Source organism: Ursus maritimus, unplaced genomic scaffold (genome assembly GCF_017311325.1).
Source record: "Ursus maritimus isolate PB19 unplaced genomic scaffold, ASM1731132v1 scaffold_7, whole genome shotgun sequence".
Taxonomy (NCBI): Eukaryota; Metazoa; Chordata; class Mammalia; order Carnivora; family Ursidae; genus Ursus; species Ursus maritimus.
The window spans coordinates 80,493,803-80,514,573 of record NW_024426885.1 but is presented as its reverse complement, the minus strand read 5'-3'; the positions used below and the strand labels follow the sequence as shown (position 1 = coordinate 80,514,573).

The 20,771-nt window shown below is 38.6% G+C and overlaps 1 protein-coding gene across 8 annotated transcripts in view; it reads right to left on the bottom strand.

Annotated features, from left to right (window-relative positions):
- The window catches only part of LOC103661949 (zinc finger protein 33B-like), a 31,618-nt gene that overhangs the window by 8,129 nt on the left and 2,718 nt on the right, over positions 1-20,771 (bottom strand). Inside the window, exons 1-4 of one of the 8 annotated variants that reach the window (XM_040624748.1) lie at positions 15,971-16,100; positions 13,385-13,447; positions 5,349-5,475; positions 5,001-5,096 (exon numbers count right to left, since the gene is read on the bottom strand). In XM_040624748.1, the coding sequence (XP_040480682.1) occupies positions 5,001-5,096; positions 5,349-5,475; positions 13,385-13,447; positions 15,971-16,063 (379 nt within the window). In that variant the 5' untranslated portion in view covers positions 16,064-16,100. Of the gene's footprint in view, positions 1-5,000; positions 5,097-5,348; positions 5,476-13,384; positions 13,448-15,560; positions 15,678-15,828; positions 16,185-20,771 lie in introns of those variants that run through there. The other 7 variants (XM_040624752.1, XM_008689629.2, XM_040624754.1 and 4 more) reach the window with 7 other exon arrangements.

Here is a 20,771-nt window from a genome sequence, read left to right as displayed (position 1 = left end):
TAAATCACTGGCCACTGGTGTGGCCACCCCCATGCTGAAGTGACCTAGTGGCCCCCAGCCACCCATTATCTCAGTATACAAAAGACACTTTGCACGCCAGAGACTCCAATGGTTTTAGTAGCTGTGTGCCAGGAATCACAGGCAAAGATAAAAAAAAAATTTTTTTTTGTTATATTATAGTCTCTCTCACTACTAAAAACTGCAATGGATCCCCCTTTTTTTTTTAATGAAATTCAAATTCTGCAGCATGGCCTACAACTTCAAGATCAAGTTTACAGTGATGTGTCCAACTTTGTTTCACGCTGTGGCTCACTGTGCCTGCCACGCTAGAAACACACTAGCCATCTTGCTATTGACTGAATGAGTCAGCTGTGCTCCTGCCCAGGGCATCCCTGCCTCTCTCAGGAATACCCTTCTCACGGATCTTTGCTGTCAAGATTTTTCACATAATTTAGGTCCTTTTCAAATATAATCTTGACGACACTACCCTTGCCCACCTGGCTGAAACAGTCCTCTTATCCCCAATACCCTCTATCACATCATCCCATTTTCTTGTCTTTAAAACCCTTAATAGCATTCAGCATGACCTGAAATTATAGGATTGATTTATCAGAATCCTCTCTTCCTCTGTGGTCCTTACCTCTACACCTCCCTCCTGAATCTAAGCTCCACAAAAGCAGAGTCCTTGGCTTTCTTATTCATTGATACATCCTGGGCTTTCAGCAGGGCATCAGTTAAATGTTAGTTAAAAGTATAAACTTCCTGAATGCCTATTTTAGTAAGGCACTGTGTATTTGTATGTTGCCTCATCTGATGCTCACAAGTATTGTGACAAAGATATTACCTAAATTTACAATGAGGAAACAGAGGCTCATAGAAACTAAGTGACTTGTCTAAGCTCATAAATGGCTTAGCTAGGATTTGTGGACGAGCTGTATTAATATCAGAGTAGGCTTCTGAACAAAAAGTTCTACCAGAAATAGAGACATCATCATAAAGGGGTCAATTCATCAAGAGGACATAAAGATCCTAATATTTATACACTTCATAATTTTTTAAATTGATAAAGGAAAAACCAATAGAACCAAAAGGAGAAATAAATACAAAATTACAGCTGGAGACTTCAACGCTGCCTCTCATTGTGTCCCTGACAAAGCTTTTGAGCATTAGATCCCAAACCCCCTTTTCCCATTAGCCCTGCGATTTTCAGCACACCACGTTATACGCAGCAGTGGAACACACATCATGTTACAACAGAATCCACTGTATCTGTACACCTTCTTCCCTCTCCATTTTTAGCCTCCTCTTCTCTACATAGATACACAGCCTTTCTGTGTTGCCCAGATTTGCAACTGGTACAATCTCTTCTGTCATCTAGCTTCCACATTTGCTTTAAAATTACTTCTTCGGGGGCACCAGGGTGGTGCAGTCGCTTGACTGTCTGACTCTTGGTTTCAGCTCTGGTCCTGATAGCAGGGTTGTGAGACAGAGCCCCTTGTCAGGCTCCATGCTCAGTGCGGAGCCTGTTTCTCTCTCCCTCTCCCCACCATGCTCACTCTCTCTCTTTCTCAAATCTTTAAAAAAATAAAATTGGTTGTTCAGTTAAATTCAGGGCCCACTACCAGCCTTTTTACCATGCTTCTTTATGCCATTCCTTCGTTACCTGATATCCACTCTCTAATAGAGGCTTCTAGGAACAAAGATCATAGAGTTCTCATCTATTCAGAAAAGATTTGCTGTATTTGTTAAAGAATATCTTCTTAACCAGGCATAATATTCTCAATGTGACACCTTGAGGATTTTGTAGAAACTGCTCTGCTCTTAGCTACAGATTTTACTAGGAAAAGTCTGAGGCTAGTTGGACTTTCTCTTGTATTGGCTGGTTGTCAAAATGACTATTTGTTTTTGAAATCTAGTCCCTTTATTAGAATATATCCTAATGTTGATGAAGATTGGCTCTTTTATGTAGATTCAATTATACATTTCTTCCCCCAGAAAAACTGCTCTTAAAATATTTTAAGTATTTGTTCTATTTCTTTCCTTTCTATTTTGGGGAATGAATTGTATGTATAGTATGAATGTGAACTCTCTTTTTAATGTAATCTTCAAAATTTAGTTCATTTTCTTCTTGCTTACATTTCTCATTTCTTTCTCAACAGAATTTTGACAGTACCCAATCTTCCTTGGGATTCCTCCAATTTACTTTCTTTACTGTGATTTTAATTTCTGTTGTAATTTTTTTCTGAGTTTGATACCCCACCATTCCCTTATTAATATCTTTCTTAAATTCTTGTATCACAGAGATAACTAATTCAATTAGTTCACCCTTCGGAAATTCATGATTTAATACTTGGTCACATAATTTATCTACTTTATGACTACTTTGGTCAGATGATAATTCATTCACCAACTAGCTTTCTTCCTGATCTTTTTTCACCCTTCTTTCTTGCAGTAGTTTTGTACGCATTCTGTGCTGGTTCCTTTTCTATTGCTTGGGCTCAAACGATGTGAGCTTTTTAAGGAACAGCAAAAGGTTTATTTGGGCGAGGGAACAGAATCATGTCTTAGGCTAGTGAGGTAATTCATTATGAGCAAGTGTTTTACACACGTACTGGTCTCAGTTTATAGATCAACCAAGATGTAAGATGTGCCTTCCTTGTCAGAGCAGCCTCAGCAATGGCTTGCTCTCCTGGTAATCACGGAGTCAGGTTCCTGGGGCTGGCACTGCTGCAGCTCCAAACTGAAGAAAGTGGAGTGTTGAGCTGACTTCATAGAAACCACAAGCCCAAGAGGCTGAACTGGGCCCAGGGAGGCTCTGACTTCCCCAGCATCTGCCCAGACAAACTGACGCAATCCAGAAAACAAAGGTAGTTAAAACTCTCTACAGAACAGTTTCATCTACTGAGAGAGAGGAACAAGACAAGAGCTAGTTTCATTTCCCTTCCCCCTTTCTAACCAGCTGTTCTGGCACACAATGGTTCACATCAACACTCAGAAAACACCCTGCTGGTCGGAGCAATCAGATGTGCTAATTACAGAGCTATAGTTACCGAGGTAATCACCCCCTTGAATCTTCCCCTCCTCCTAACCAGCCTTACTCCCCTGCTTCCCTCATTTTTGCAAAAGGTCTGCACATTCTGACCAACTGTCATCAGGTAAGTTTTTGCTGCAAATTCTGGGTCCTAGGAGTATCCACTAAGATGGCATATAAGATTATTTCTCCACATTTAAGTGTCTGTGAGGTTGTTTTCCCAAAGGTACCACCTTTCTTGCATCATCACAGAAACAGAGGACTACTGAAAAATATGGTTTGTGCTTCTACACTTTACTACATCTGCTTTGCAGAACCAAACTGTCTGCAAGGGAGCTCAGCTATCTCGCGTACGGCACTGTTGTTCATGTAAGTCTTATGTTTCCCGCCTCAGAGGATGTGCTCCGTTCATGAAAAGCGCACTGCCAGTCCCTGTGAGCATCAGAAATGCTTTTGTTTTCTACCCACCTGCTGATACATACGCTCCTTGACCCTTTCATCAACTTTGCTGCATTTACACTGGTACTGATTTGGGATTTCAGATATCCACTAGTGTCGTATAGTGAAAATTGTGTTGCTCATTTTCCTTAATGCTTCTGGATGATTTGCAGGCAGAGACAAAAAATGCTGACTTTATATACCTTCTTCAAGAAGTTCATTTTGTCTTTGAAAACTGTCTTAACTTGGCTACAGGACACCACGCTCTCTGTTTCCCCCTTATCCCCAAACTGCTGCTTCTCATTTTCATGACTTCTGAACGTTAGTTCAGACCTCTCAAATCTGTTCATTCTTACCTCTAGGGACAGGTGGTTACCTGATCCCTTAGCTTCAAATGCTAAATTTAAAAACTTTAAATCCTACCATAAGTTGATAATTTCCAAATAAATATCTCCAACCTGCGGTCCTCCCTAAACTACCTCTGCTCATACAGTAAAATGCTTATTCCCATATGAACCTGTATATTTTACAATCACCTGAAATTTGGTATATGCAATCTAAACCCCTACTAACCCCTCCAAAACTGTTTCTCTCCAGTATCCCCCATCTTGGGACCTGCTACCCATTCATCCAACTGCCCTGGATGAAATTCTTGGAGTTGTTCTTGACTGCTTGCTTTCTCTCACATTCCTTACCAACTCAAAGCAACTCTTAGAGGTCCCATCTTCAAAACATATCCAGAAGCCAATCACTTTTAATCTTCTTCACCACTTCCAACCAAGGGTAAGCGATCATCACCTTTTCATAGATTGAAAAACTGTCCTGATGGTCTCACTTTCATCCCTCTGCCCCTATAGTATTTTCTCTGCCCAGCAACCAGAAAGAAAATTTAAAAGATAAATAAGCATATGTCACTTATACTAGGTAAAATTATACCAATGGTACCTCACTTCACTCAGAATAAAATCAAAGTCTTTACCACAGCCCGATGGGCCTACGTAATTTGAGCTCCATGACCTCTACAACGCCAGCTCTTACCACTCTCTGCTCACTCCTCTCCCCCAATCCACAGTGATACTTGTGGGTCCTCCAAAATACCAAGTACATTCCTGCCGTCGTGGACTCACACTTAGTGTCACCTCTGCCATCAAGACTCCCCATGATATTCACCCTCATTTCATTCAAGGTGATATCATCAAAATGCCTTCCTGAACTTCCTCTTCTCAAGTATTACATTTCATTATTTTCAATCTATAACTTCCTTGCTATTTTATTGACATATTATACATAAAGTATGTGTATGTATGTACTGTTGTTTATTTCTTATCTTTCCCTATCAGAAATGTAAGGTCCATGAGGTCAGGAACAAATTTAGTTTGCTGATGTGTTCAGCACCTAAAACTTGAGTGAGGCACAGCAGGTACTCAGTATTTGTTAAATGTGAAAATGAACATATACGCAAACACTTGAGAATAAAAACAATTCATACCATGTCACCTGGTGTCCACCTGTTTAATACATACTAACTCACCTGGGTAGCTCTGACTTGGGGACTCTTCCTCTAGTATCCATGGCTGCTCTCCTTGTTCCAACTTCAAGATTACTTCTGGTTTAGGGATGCAACACCCTGTAATTGGGAAATGACATGGGAATTAGGCTACGCTCTCGGGCTTCAGGGCCCTTGAAAAAGACAGAAAATGAAGCTTCCAGGGCCAATTACAATGTTTCATTGAAGAAGAAAACATTCTTTATGGTGTTTCAACAATCCTGCTTAATACTTGAATCTCAAGCCTAAATATCATTAAACTCAAAGCATCTACAGGTGTCAAACCAAGAAAAGAAGTGCATACTAGCAGTCTACAAGGAAAACAATCCCTACCCAGTGAGACAAGGTGGCTATAGTTCTCCAGCATCACATCCCTGTACAGGGACCTCTGCGCAGGGTCCAGGTGCTGCCACTCCTCCTGGGTGAAGCCCACAGTCACATCCTCAAATGACAAGGATCCCTGAAACAGCACATTTGTGTTCAAATGTAAGTAATCACAATTGGAAGGCATGGAAAAGCCATCAGAAAATTGTTATGGAATTCACTATTCACAATTAGAAAATGTGTTCTGACACGTCTCCTTTTTTTACTTGGTTGGAGAAGGAGAAAGCATGATGGATATTCCTCACCACTGTGGTAAGTTACTGGTGTCCTGTTATGTGCCTAAATGCCATAAGGAACTCTTTGCGAATGTGAAAACCAATACAACTGTATCACTGTTCTCAAGGAGCATGTAATCTGACAAACAGACACAAACATTAAGCATCCAACTACCACACAGCACACCGTGCTACTACGGTAAAAAGATGTGCAAAGTAGAGGGAGGTTACAGAGGGAAGAAAAGTTCTCTTCCTGCTATTAGGGTGGGTTTCACTGGTAATAGGGTATCATTCATGAGCCTGGGGCAATGGCATAACCATGTACATATCTAAAACGTAGTTAAAGGAGTAAGTGACACAGAGGAAAGTACTGTTGGCCTATGTTCACATAATGAGCTAGAGTAGTCTTTGGGGAATATGTTACTGAGTAACTCTGGACATAACTCCTGTAGGACAGGGGTGTCCAAAACTTTTGGTTACTCTTCCATCTAGGAAACCTTTTTATATAAATAGTAACTTTGGAATGCCAATCAATACATTGCTTTATTATTATTTTTTCTAAGTCACTTTAATTTTTTTCAACTGAATAAATTTGGCATGTAACATTGTGTAACTCTGATACGCTTACATATTATAATGATTGCCAATGTAGCTATATTTATCACATTACATAACTGTAGTACAATATTACTATCTATATTCATTTTACTGTGTATTAGATTTCTTCATTCTTCTTTTTATGGATTAAAATAAACCCAGGGAGACCCCCCAATATTTTCTTCCCATAACTGAACAGACTGTCTTGTACAGTTCCTAGGTTATACGCCACCCACTAAGAGATGACCACTGTGGAAAATATTGCAAGCAGAAACAGAGACATGTCATTCCCAGGTTATCAAAACAAACAGCTAATCAATACTCATGCCACAAACTAAAAACTGGGTAATAGGAAAAAGAATAAACTATTATCCAGAAATGTATAAAGTATTATTGTGAAAAAACAAAGAATACCTAAATAAATGAAGGAATACAATACATTCATGGTTTGGACAATTCAGTATTATAAAAAATCTAATTTCTCCACAAATTGGCCTATGAATTCAAGACAATCAGAATTAAAATCTTAGCAGATATTTTTGTGGAAACTGGTAAGTTGATTCTCAAAATTAGATAGAAACTCAGATGGTCAAGAATAATGAAACCCATCTTGGAGAACAAAATGGATAACTTCCTACTAATTGTGGTATAAAGAATCTAAAAGATGACCTCCAGTGGATCCAACACCCTAATATAAACTCCTCGTAAGTGGAAGACACTTATGTCCCTGTGATTATGTTACATTCTATGGCAAAACAGATTTTGCAAGTATAATTAAGATCCCTTAATCAGTTGATTTTGGTCTATAAGGGAGATTGACGTGGGTGGGCCTGACCTAATCATGTGAGTCTTTCAAAGAAGATAAAAATATCAGAGACACTCTTCTATTGACCTCAAAGAAGCAGCAAGCTACCGTGAGTTCTACAGCTGTGCAGAAATAAATTCTGCCACATATGTACAGAAGGGAACCCAACCAAACCTCAGATAAGGAGTCCCAGACGACACCCTGACTGCAGCGTTATGCCTAAGAGAACCTAGTTAACCTATTTCTAGACACCTGATCCACAAAAACTGTGAGATAATAAATGTGTGTTGTTCTTACCTGTAAAATCTGAGGTAACTTATTATGAAGTAGAAAACTGATGTACTAGTGGATATAGATTTATTCTGAAGTTAGAGTAATTTAAGAGTGTGCTATCAGTAAAAGAATAAACTGAAAGATCAATGGAACTAAATTTATAGTCTAGAAACTGACCCACAAACATGGACGCCTGGTTTATAAAAAAAGTGTTTACAGTAGTGCAGTGAGAAAAGGACACGAAAAAAACAAATTTGATTTCAAACTCACGTAATATGTGAAAATCAATTCTAGATGGATTATAGGTTAAAATGTGATCAGTAAAACTTCCAGAAGATAACACAAAAAACTGTCTTTACAATCTGTGAAGAAAATTTTAAGCAAGACACCAAAAGCACTAATCATAAAGGAAAAGACTGAAATAAACTGGATGACATTAAAATTAAGAACTTCAATTAATCAAAAGGAAACCATTAGTTTAAAAAAAGCAAATCAGAAAGCAGAAAAAGTTGGCAACATATTGAAATGATAAAGGGATTATATCCAGAACATAGAAAAAAACTTCTAAAATCAACATGAACACCACAATCTAATGGAAAAGTGGAAAAAGGACCTAACAATGACTTCACAAGAGAAAAGATCTATGGCCAATAAACACAGTAAAAGGTGCTCAACTTAAACAGTCAACCACTGGATGAAAGGTCATTGGGAATGAAAATGTTCACACAGTCTCCAAGTTTCACCCAACAGATTATTAGTTTACAAAAGGAGAAAAGAAAGTCTACTTCTCAAGTGGAGATATTTGGTGGTATTATCAATAATGGTACAGTCAGACCATTCAAGCAGTACACAATAAATGAGCCTAATAAAAATAGATATTCTGAATCTAAACATGAGGAAAAACAGATCACTCAACACAGACATGGGGGCATTCTACAGTCATGCTTCTCAACACGGCTGCACACTGCCAGGTGTCACCCCCAGAGTCTCTGACTTAACTGGTATGGAGTGTAGTCTCAGTACAGGAATATTCAAAGAGTTCCAGATGATTCTAAAGCGTAGTTAAGTTCAAGAACAACTACTCAACAAGACATGTGTCCAGGGCTTAAAAAAAAAAAAGTCCATAATATGAAAAAATACAAGGGCACGATCTTTGATTGGATGCTAAAACCAACAAAGTTTAAAGGACACTTTAGGTACAAACAGGGGTATATCACAGATAAAGAAAATATGTGGGGAAAATGCTTGTACTTTTTAACTTTGTAAAATGTAAAAGTTGAAGTAAAAATACTTAGGCATGAAGTTGTAATAAGAAAATGAACAAAACTGGAGCTCCTGGGTGGCTCAGTTGGCTGGGCATCTGCCTTTGTCTTGGGTCATGATCTCAGAGTCCTGGGATCGAGCCCCACATTGGGCTCTCCGCTCAGCGGGGAGTCTGTTCCCACTTCTGGGAACCAACCACAAGAAAGAGGCCAAAGAAAGAGGAGGTGTAGGGACAAGGCTATATCACTATTTATATTTACAAAAGACTAAAAACAACCCAAATATTGATTAGCAAGGAACTGGCTGAATGTGTTATGGTATACTCACACCATGGAGTGATAGGAACTGGAAAAAGAACTGAGGAATATCTCTAATGTAGGGCTACAGAGTGAACTCCATAATATATTATTAAGTGACAAAACAAAGTTTAAGTGAGAAAATCAAGTAAAATGTGGGACACACAAAGATCTATGTATGGGCCTGCTTATATTAAAAATAATAAAATGAGAATCACTATACTGCACATCTTAAATATAAAATTGTATGATAATTAATTGGAATTAAAATAAAAACTTAGGGGCGCCTGGGTGGCTCAGTCGTTAAGCGTCTGCCTTCGGCCCAGGGCGTGAGACCAGGATCCTGGGATCGAGCCCCACATCCGGCTCCCTGCTCTGCTGGGAGCCTGCTTCTTCCTCTCCCACGCCCCCTGCTTGTGTTCCCTCTCTCGCTGGCTGTGTCTTTCTCTGTCAAATAAATACAATCTTTAAAAAATATAAAAAAATAAATACTTAAAAAAAATGGCCACCCACACTGGGTAAGGGAAGGAATAGGATAGAGGGGGCAGAGACAGAGGCCAGACTGATCTCTAAATATGCTTTGCTTTATATTCATAGTCCACCTTCAGAAAAATATAAAAATATTTTTTATATTTATATGAAAATAATTATCAAAATTAAAACAAAACCCTAAAAACAAGGAGCACATGAAACAAATGAATCAAATTGCGTCTGAATTTGATGGTACACCTCAGAGAGGAAATATCTGCTAAATTCAAGACACAGGAATGTGACTATGTATCACAATGGGAATAACCCGAAGGATAAAAGAACTGCAAAAAACAACACAACGATGAAAAAACAAAACAAAAAGAAAAAGCCTGAATAAAAACAAAAACCATGAAAAACAGATTCACAAATCTGACTACATCAAAATGTAAAACTTTGCTATGACCAATGATATATATAAGTGGAAAGAGAAGACAAACCCTGGAGAACATATTTACTGATGAATAAAACAAAGACTACTATACAAAACTCATAAAGGATATTTATAAATTAGTAAGAAATACACAACAAAATTTACAGAAAAATATGTAAAAATATACAAAATATATAAATCAACAAAAGGCCCAATCTTATCCATAATCAGAGAAATACAAATCAGAACAATGAGGTTTTCATCGTCCATGAGACTGGCCATAATTTTGAAATAACAGTATCAACTGTCAACAAGGAGGCAAAGAAAGCTGTTCTATCATGCAACAGCTGGTGTGAGTTGTATGGTCACTCAGACCAACTTGGCAGTACCAAGTGACATTGGAAGTCCTTAGTCTTTAGGACCCAACAATATTAATTGTGTGTACACTACGGAATGCTTGAAATGCTTGCTCTTATATAGGCAGAGAAAATATAAAACGGTCACTGAAGAATTATACATAATAATGTTAAGCAAAATGACATAAGAAGAAATGGACAACTAAAATGTATGCTATCATAACAATATTAAAAGGAATCAAATATTAACCAATTTGCATAAATCCTAAATGCAACATTAAATTTTAAACACGGGGTGCCTTGGTGCCTTGGTCAGTTAAGTGTCTGGCTCTTGATTTTGGCTCAGGTCATGATTTCAGCTCAGGTCATGATTTTGGGGTCATGAGATCAAGCCCCATGTCAGGCTCTGTGCTCAGCATGGAGTCTGCTTGAGATTCTCTCTCCCTGTACCTGTCCCTCCCACTTGTGTGCACTCTCTCTCTAAAGCAAATGAATAAATCTTTAAAAAAAAAATAGCCAAAACAATCTTGACAAATTTGTCAAGAATTTGTTCAGGAGAACAAATTGGAGAACTCACATGTCGACTTCAAACTCGCTACAAAGGTAAAGTATCGAAACAGGATGGAACTGGCATGATAATATACATATAGAGCAAATGAACAGAATTGAGAGTCCAGAAATAAACCCATACATCTATAGTCAACTGATCCTCAACAAGGGTGCCAAGATCATTCAATGAGAGAAAAAAACTGTCTCTTCAGCAAATGGTACTAGAACTAGATATCCACATGCAAATGAATAAAAATGGACCCCTTCCTCATATCATATATACAAATTAACTGAAAATAGATCAAAGACCTAAACGTAAGAGCTAGAAACTACAACATCTTAGAAGAAAACAGGTATGAATCTTCATGATCTTAAATTGACAGTGGATTCTCAGATACGACATCAAAGGCAAATGCAACAAGGGAAAGGAGATAAACCAGACTTTACCAAATTAAAACCTTTTATGAATCAAAGGATATACTTTCAAGAAAATGAAAAGACACAACTCACAGAATGGGAACAAATATTTGGAAATCATATGTCTGATAAAAGTCTAGTATCCAAAATACTTTTACAAGAAATCCAATTTAAAAATAGGCCAAGGATTTGAATGGGCATGTCTGCAAAGCAGATATACAAATATCCAACAAGCACATGAAGAGGTACTCATTAGTCATTAGGGAAAAGCAAATCAAAACCACAGTGAGATACTACTTCAGGCCCACTAGGATGGCTGTCATAAAAAGACAAGCATTGTCAACAATGAGAAGCAAACTCTCATACACTGTTGGTGGAAATATAAAATTGTGCAGGCATTGCGAAAAACAGTTTGGCCATTCCTCAGTAAGTTAAAACTACAACTAGTGTATGACCCAGCATTTTCACTTCTCAGTAAATACACAGAAGAACCAAAGACATGTATTCAAGCAAAATTTGCACATGAATGTCCAGAGCAGCACTATTCAGAATAGTGGTAAGGCAGCAACAAGCCAAATGTTCATTAACTAATAAGTGGATAAACAGAATGTGGTCTTTTTATACAGTGGAATATACTTCAGCAATAAAAAGGAATGAAGTCTTGGTAAAAAGGTACAGACATTCAGCTACAAAATGAAGGTCTGAGGATCTAATGTATAACATGGTGACTACAGTTGATATCACTGTGTGATACAATTAAAATTTGCTGAGAGCAGAACTTAAATGTTCTCACCAAAAAATAACAACAAACAACAAAGAAATATGTGAGGTGATGGATGTGTTAGATTAGACAGGAGGAATCCTCTCACAATGTATACAAATCTCAAAGTCATCACGATGTTCACTACATAGCTCAGTTTTGTCAAATACACCTTAATAAAGCCGGAAAAGAAAAAGAACAAAGTCTGTAACATGCTCCAATACAGAGGAACTTTAAAAACATTATACTGGGGCGCCTGGGTGGCACAGCGGTTAAGCGTCTGCCTTCGGCTCAGGGTGTGATCCTGGCGTTACAGGATCGAGCCCCACATCAGGCTTCTCCGCTATGAGCCTGCTTCTTCCTCTCCCACTCCCCCTGCTTGTGTTCCCTCTCTCGCTGGCTGTCTCTATCTCTGTCGAATAAATAAATAAAATCTTAAAAAAAATAAAATAAAAAAATAAAAACATTATACTAAGTGAAGGAAGACACACAAAAATACATATATGCACGATTATATTCATAGAAAAGATCCAGAAGAGGCAAGTCCACACTGACAGAAAGTAGATTAGTAGTTGCCAGGGTCTGTGAATTTTGGAGTTATTTTAAGGACATGCAGTCATTTTATTCTATAGAAGTTCTAGGTTTTATCAAAGGAAAACAAAACAAACCAAGACCATGGGAAAGCTGTCTACATGGGCTCCAGTAACACATTCTCCTAAAAAACATCATTAACTGGGTTCTGCTTGGTACTCTGTCTTTTGCTTCCACTGAAGCATAATTACAGGCATTTAGTTCATGGTTTGCCACCAGAGGTTGTTCATCATTTATATAAACAGACACGAAGGTTTTTTATTCAGCTTTCAATGCCAAAGTCTTTAAGTCCAAAAGGAATCTGGATGCTCTATATGTGTGTTTTATTTTGGGGGATGGGGGGGTGGTGGGCAAGTCATGGCTAAAAGGTCAGAAATATCTGCAAGTTGGGGCGCCTGGGTGGCACAGCGGTTAAGCGTCTGCCTTCGGCTCAGGGCGTGATCCCGGCGTTATGGGATCAAGCCCCACATCAGGCTCCTCTGCTATGAGCCTGCTTCTTCCTCTCCCACTCCCCCTGCTTGTGTTCCCTCTCTTGCTGGCTGTCTCTATCTCTGTCGAATAAATAAATAAAATCTTTAAAAAAAAAAAAAAGAAATATCTGCAAGTTAAGTTTGATAACCATCTAACTTCCTATGATCTGTGTGTGTGTGTGTGTGTGTGTGTGTGTGTGTATCCCTTGCCAACGTTGCCCTATTGATCTGCTAATCCAATGCTTCTCGTCTACAGACCTCAACATCACCTGCAGCCTTGCTCAAAACGAAAAGTCTCAGGCCCTAGTTTATGGTTAAACAAACTTCCCAGTTTCAATATGATGCACACCAAAGTCTGAGAACCACTGTGTCATGCTGTTTCCCTTAGGTTCATTTTATCTATTTCTACTTTTCCATTTTAAATATAGGAGTCATTAGCCTACTAAGATCCATTATAAAACAAAGCAGAAAATGACCTCAACACCAACTCACATAGGACTTCTTCATATTTTGCTGGTCTCTCTTGGAAAAATGTAGAAATCTCTGAAGGCAGAGCTGGGATAGAAAAAGAGGAATGAAGTCATTAGAGGTACAGACTGCCTTGCAGTTCCTGGACTTGCCTTCTTAAAAAGCTGCAAACATCACCACGGTGAAATGCCTCTCTGTGGGAGAATATCCTTTTCACCTTGCAGAAGGGGCCGGAAAGGACATACGATAAAGCACCCACACATCTGTGTGCAACTGTGATTTGGCCATGCAGACCTTGGGTGTGCAATTTTTCACTGGGTGAATGGAACTGTTATCTAGGACATTTTTAAACTGTGTCTGTACCCCTTTGTTCTGTTTCAAAGACATTTTAAAAATGAGAAAATTGGTTAATAAGCCAATTACAATACACTAAATGAAGGAACACTAGACCTTCAGCAAAGGTCGTACAACAAAAGTTGTTACATGTATATTTCCTTGCCTACTCCTCAAGTTAGAGAACACAACCAAAGCTATGGAAAAAAGGATGGAAGCACTTTCAGGTAAAGGTACTTTTTAATTGTTTTTCTAAAGCACGTGCAATTTCTCAAATGGCTGTGTTTCAAGGAATGTGTTTTACCAGTGATGATGTGGGCAGCACCGACTGGGGTGGGGGAACTCAACATCTCCTCTGGGCTCTGGCCCAACACAAACCCAGGAAAACTCACTTAGACTCTCAGCACCAATTTCTCCTCAACTTGCAAGAAGAAAAACAAACTCTTCCTGTACTGCTGTCCTATAGAGAACTCATCAGCACATCTTTAAATGCCAGATTCATTGTGTGAGAATAGCTCAGAATCTGGGAGGAGTGAAAGAAAAATGGAGTGGGGGTTGAACTGGGATTGGTGAGACAAAATTGACTCACATCTAGTTTTAAGGCCCTTTCCCACATATCCCTGGAACGCCTCCAGTGAAGTTCTAGTTCCTGTGTCACCTGATGGTCCTTCACTCCTTTTAGCCCAGCTGCCCTGGTCCAGGCTTCCCTCCATCAGGCAGCCTGAGAAAGCTTCTGAATGTGGTAACATTCTCAAATCTCACTCATTCTGAACAGGCTGTGAAAACCTAGGATCTGCTCCTCTCTGGGAACTACACTGACTGTGCTCAAAACTCATTCAAGAGGTGCCGGGGGGTTCGGTCAGTTAAGCGACTGACTCAGCTCAGCTCAGGTCATGAGCTCAAGTCCCACACTGAACCTACTTTAAAACAACAACAAAATCTCAAACAGTGGGATGGTTCTCTCCACCAAACATTATGCACTTAGAGATTCCTCCTTCTTACTTTACAAGAGGTGCTCTGTTCTAAAGTATTAGAGAAATGCACCTGAGGGGTAAATTCATTTTAACTGCAACTGTCACCCAGGCTCATAGTTCAAATGTATTTGTTATTTCTTCAATAAACTCAAATCAAAGCTGCTGAGAACTGTTACAAAACTAACTCAGTTGAGAGAGACTATGCTGTCTCTATCAAAGGCTCTGAAGACATCTAGAAATCCCCGAAACAGAACTACTACATGTAAGATTCATCGTTCAAATCATTTCTTCAAAGATTATTTCTGCTAAGTGCTGTGTAGGATGCAATGCTGGCTTTTATAACCAAGACAGTAAGCTGCAAAGATCATGACATTTGGAGAAATAACTAAAATTGTCTTCTAGTGGGGCGCCTGGCTGGCTCAGTCGGTTAAACAGCTGCCTTCGGCTCAGGTCATGATCTCAAGGTCCTGGGATCAAGCCCTGCTCAGTTGAGCCCCTCATTGGGCTCCCTGCTCAGCGGGGAGCCTGCTTCTCCCTCTCCCTCTCCCCGCCCCGCTCATTCTCTTTCCCTCTCTCAAATAAATAAATAAAATCTTTAAAAAAATAACATTTAAAAAAATAAGATTTTCTTCTACTTTATCTGCAAATGTTGTGCCCACAGGGTATATAACGTTCTTCTCCGTCTCAGTTTTCTAATTTCTTACAGCAGGGAGAGCTATACCGCCCTAAGTGAGAGATTGTAAACATAAAGTATCGAGTGATAAGAATAAGCCTATTAACAACAGCAGGCTAATATTTACTGCTAGGCACTGAGCTACAGTATTTAATCCTCTGAACAACCCCACGAGGCAGGTGTTATTACTATCTTCAGTTTTACAGACATAAAATCTCACCTAGGTTATCCTTCCCAGATGGCACTTTTTTTATATCCTGTTCAGCCCTGCACGAATCAAAGCACCCGCTGAACTCCGGACCTTCCACGACCGAGTGCAGCCATCGCGCATGCGCAACGCGCTCTCCTCCCGCAGCCGCACAAACCACGCCCGGGCATCCACGGGAGTCTGCATCCTCCCCGGGGTACCCAGTCCCCGCCTCCCTACCTCCCTCTAATAGAGACTCTCCCGTCCCGTGGTCCTCCACCCGGCCAACGCCTCTTCGTACCCAGTCTCTCGGATAGAACAGCCGAGGGTCCCGCCGGGGTCCGCGGGCCTCTTCCCTACTGCCGGGCACCGTCGCCCCCACCCGCTTCCTGGAGCCACGCAGGGACCCTCTTGGATCTCCTCAACCCTCTGGCCTCGCCCACCTTCCCACTCGGGCCGCACGAGTTCCCAGAGCAGCATGTAGCCCTCCAGAACCCTGGAGGTTCCGGACCGTCTCCCACAGCACGCCGGAACATCTAGAGGAGCCTGCGAGGTACTGCACATGCGCAGAAGGAGCCGCAGAAGACCGGCTCCCATGACCACGTCCGGCGGGTTCACAAACTTCCGGACTTCAGTTCCCATAAGCCTGCTCGCCCAGGACTTGGGAGAATTTCAGAAACGTTGTTTCTTTAGCAATTCAGAGATTCTGGCATGGGGTTGTCGCTTCTGTATGCAGCTCTGAATTTTTTCAGTACCTCAAAGAAATCGTTTCACAACCAGTGTGCCTTTTGAACGCCAAGCGACCACAGGAGGCAAAAATGTAAATCAATGTGCGTTATGAATAGAAGTAGAAAGGGTACCCTAAATACTAGAAAGCTAAACGAATTAGATACTAGGAAATGCTAGCAATAAAATAGTAATACAGGTTCAAAATAAACAATGGATAAAATAATAGCATTTCAGCAGTGAAGAAGGTAAGCAACTGGGACCTTCAAATATAAAAATAAATCCAGACTTCGGTAAGGAGAAACATTTCAAAAAGATTGTTGCAATAGGAACAATGCTCTGACTTCAGGATCTGAAAGCATCTCAAAATCAAATACAAAAAGGCTTCTTTGGGTCGCCTGGCTGGCTCAGTTGGGGGTGTGTGTGACTCTTGATCTCAGGGTTGTGAGTTCGAGCCCCATGTTTGGTGTAGAGATTACTTAAATAAGTAAATACACTTTAGAAAAAGACTTTCAGAGGGTGGACTAATATGGGTCAGCAGGAACTTTTGAGAAGAAACTGGGCAAGTGAGTGGGGGAGGTAGTCTGACGTGAAATGTTCCCACTGTGGTCAGCAACCTTGGGATGAGCTGTTCAGGGCGCTTGCTCAGACCTGGGAACAAAACAAAATTCAGGAGCTTGTGAAAGGAAGCAAAGCCTGACCAAAATTTAGTCAAGCTAAGTCAGTGTGCACTTGACCTCTAAAAAATTCTAAAAGGCGTCCTTTAGCATGAAAAGGAAGAGCACTAGGCATTCGATAGTAACTTGAAACCATATTAAGAAATAATACTAATAAAGATAACTATGTAGGTAAATATAAAAAACCAGTATCACTGTATTTTTTTTAGTAACTCTTCTGTTTCTCATGTAAGGTAAAAGATAAATGCACCAATGATAAATATAAAACAATGTTCTTACCAAGAAACACATAAATTACCAAAACTCAAGAAGAAATAGAAAAGCTCAACAGATCCATAACAAATAGAGATTGAATCAGAAATGAAAAACCCCTCAACAAAGAAGAGCTTAGGATCAGATGGCTTTACTAGAGAATTCAACCAAATATTTAAAAGAATAATTAACATCAATCCTTTCTCAACTCTCCCATAAGACTATGGAGAACACTTATTCTATGATGCAAGCATTCTCCGTATTCAAAACAAAACAACAAAGACATCACAAAGGAAAACTACAGATGAAAATTATCAGTATAGTTATAAAAATCCTCAACAAAATACTAGCAAGCAAACACACACAAACACACACACTCTACTAGCCCTGGTATATAAGTTAGATTGTTTAAAGATACAAAATCAATACTGAAAAATTGCTTGTGTTTCTATGCTGCAGCAATAAATAATCTGAAAAGGAAATTAGGAAATTCCATTTCCAAAAGCATACAAAAGAATACCTAGGAATAATCTTAAGAAGGAAATAAAGAAATTGTACACTGAAATCTGTAAAACATTACGGAAAGAATTGAAGTAGACTGAAATAAATGGAAAGACATTCCATGTTCATGCTATGGAAGACATAATGTTAAGATGGAAATATTACTCAAAGCAATCTATAGATTCAATGCACTACCCATCAAAATTCCAACAGCCATTTTGCAGAAATGAAAAAAACCAATCCTCAAATTCATAAGGAAATATGAAGCATCTCAAATAGCCAAAGCAATGCTGAAAATGAACAAAGTTGAATAAGTCACACCTCATGATTTCTAAACCTACTACACAGCTACAGAAAAGAAAAAAAACTGTGGTGCTGCTTTAAGAATAGACATATAGAATAATGAATAGAATGGAAGGTCTAGAAATGACCACATACATCCATGGCCAATTCATTTTTGACAGTACGTATTGGCATATAAAGACAGAGATCAATAGAACAGAATAGAAAACAACACAAATGCAGTCAACTGATTTTTGACAAAAGAGCAAAGTCAATTTAATGGAGAAAAGATAGTTTTTCAACAAATAATGCTGGAACAATAGGACAAACATATACAAAAGAAATGAATCTAGACATAAAACTTACACTTTTCACACAAATTAACTCAAAGTGGACCATAGACCTCATAAACTTCTAGAAGAAAACAGGTGAAAATCTAAGAGATTTTGGTGATATATTTTTATATACAACACGAAAGTATCATCCATGAAACAAAAAAAATGGGCAAGTTGGACTTTATTAACATCAAAAACATCTACTGTGTGCAAGACAGTGCTAAGCAAATGAAAAGACAACAGATTAGGAGAAAATATTTGCTAAACACATATCTGATAAAGAATTTGCCAAAAAAAAAAATGTGCATCTAAATCATTCGAAGTGTTCCTAAAACACAATAAAAAAAGAGCAATCCAATTATTGTATATTAAAGTATATTGTAAGAAATAATGAAATGTAAATATTTAAAATATCACATAATATATTGTTAAATATATATATATATATATATATATATATATACATATATATTAAAAGTGCCCAAAACCAGAATACTTACGTAAACTTAACAAACATGTATAGGATCTATATGCCGAAATCTATAAGCACAGATGAAAGAAATTAAGGAAGATCCAAATAAATGATGTTCCTGGCTTCTAACACCAATATTATGTGTTAATCCTTCCCTTCAGAACTTACTCTAAACCAGTAATATTAAAGACAGTGTGGTATTGGTGAAAAGATGGACACAGAGATCAGTGGAACAGAATACAGGAACAAAAATACAGCCACACAAATATGGTTGTTGACACAGGTACAACGCCAAGTCAGGGAGAAAGGATAGTCTTTTCAACAAATGGTGCTGGATCAGTTAAACATTCAAATGCAAAAAAATGAAAACAAACAAAAAGAACACCAACCTATACTTCACACCTCCTGCAAAAATTAACTCAGAGTGGATTTTAGACTTCGGTAAACTTAAAATTCTAAAACTTCACAATGAACAGATGGGAGAAAATTTCTGTGATCTTGGCTTAGGCAAAGAGTATTTTTAAGTTTTACACCAAAATCACAGTCCATAAAAGGAAAAACTGATAAACTGCACTTTAACGAAAACTGAAATCTCTTGCTCTGTGTAAGATACTGTTAAACTGAAAAGACAAGCCACGCACTGGTAAAAAAAAAAAAAAATGTGCCAATCACATTTCTGACAAAGCATTTGTATCAGAATATATAAAGAGTTCTTAAAAACACAAATAAAATAAACAATCCAACTTTAAAAAAGACAAAAGATGTGACATGTTACTAAAGAAGATTCACGGCTAGCACGTAAGCATGTGAAAAACATGTACAACATTTGTTTATAAGGAAATGCAAATTTAAACTGCCATAAGGCCTTTCCAACCCTATTAGAATAGAAAAACAAACAGACAAACACTAAAAATACAAATTACCACTGTGGATTTTGAGAAACAAGAACTCTTATTCATTGGAGCACCTGCATGGCTCAGTTGGTTAAGCGTCTGCCTTTGGCTCAGGTCATGATCCCAGGACTGGGATCTAGCCTCGAGTCAGGCTCCCTGGTCAGCGGGGTGTCCGCTTCTCCCTCTCCTTCTACTTCACCCTCTTCCTCCCCCCAACTCGTGCTCACATGTGCTCTCTCTCTCTCTCAAATAAATAAAATCTTAAAAAAAAACCACCTCTTATTCATTGCTGATGGGAATGCAAAATAATACGAACATTTTGGAAAACAGTTTTACAATTTCTTATAAATTTAAACATGTACTTACCATACAATCTAGTGATCTTATTCCTGTGTATTTACCCAAGTGAACGGAAAACTAAGTCAACACAAAAGCCTCAACACAAATGTTTATAGTATCTATTCATAATCACCGAAACAGCTAAAAGCTCAGATATCCTTCAATAGGTGAATAAACTGTGAAACATCTATAAATGGAATACTATTCAGTAATAAAAAAAAGGAATGAATTAATGCCTCACACTACCATATGAAAAAATCTTAAGTGACTTTTGCTTAAGTGAAAGAAGCCAAACCTCAAAACTGTATTTTATATCATTCAATCTATTTTGACATTCTCAAAAAGGCTAAATCATAGGACAGAGAACAAATCAGTGGATGTCAGGGGCTAGGGGAGAAAGCAGGGGTTGAGTAAGAACTGGTCACCCAAGGGAAATTTTTATGGTAATAGGATTGTTGCACATGGTACCATGATGATGCATTCATCGAGACTCAGAGCTGTACACCACCAAGAGAGAACGTAACTATTCAAATAAAGAAAAAAAAATCAAACGGGTACAGATGTAATGCAGACCGTGACAAGTGATTTTTTTTTTTTTTTACAAATATAGGTATCACGGAATCTGAAGTTAGAAAATGGGGGAAAAGGAGATGACCTAAATAATTCTGTAAAAACAACATTTTGACTGGAGACGTGAAGGCTGAAAACAGAAAGAACTCACTCTAGTTGGTAAATTCTCACAGGGGTTAGCAATTCTGAAACTACTT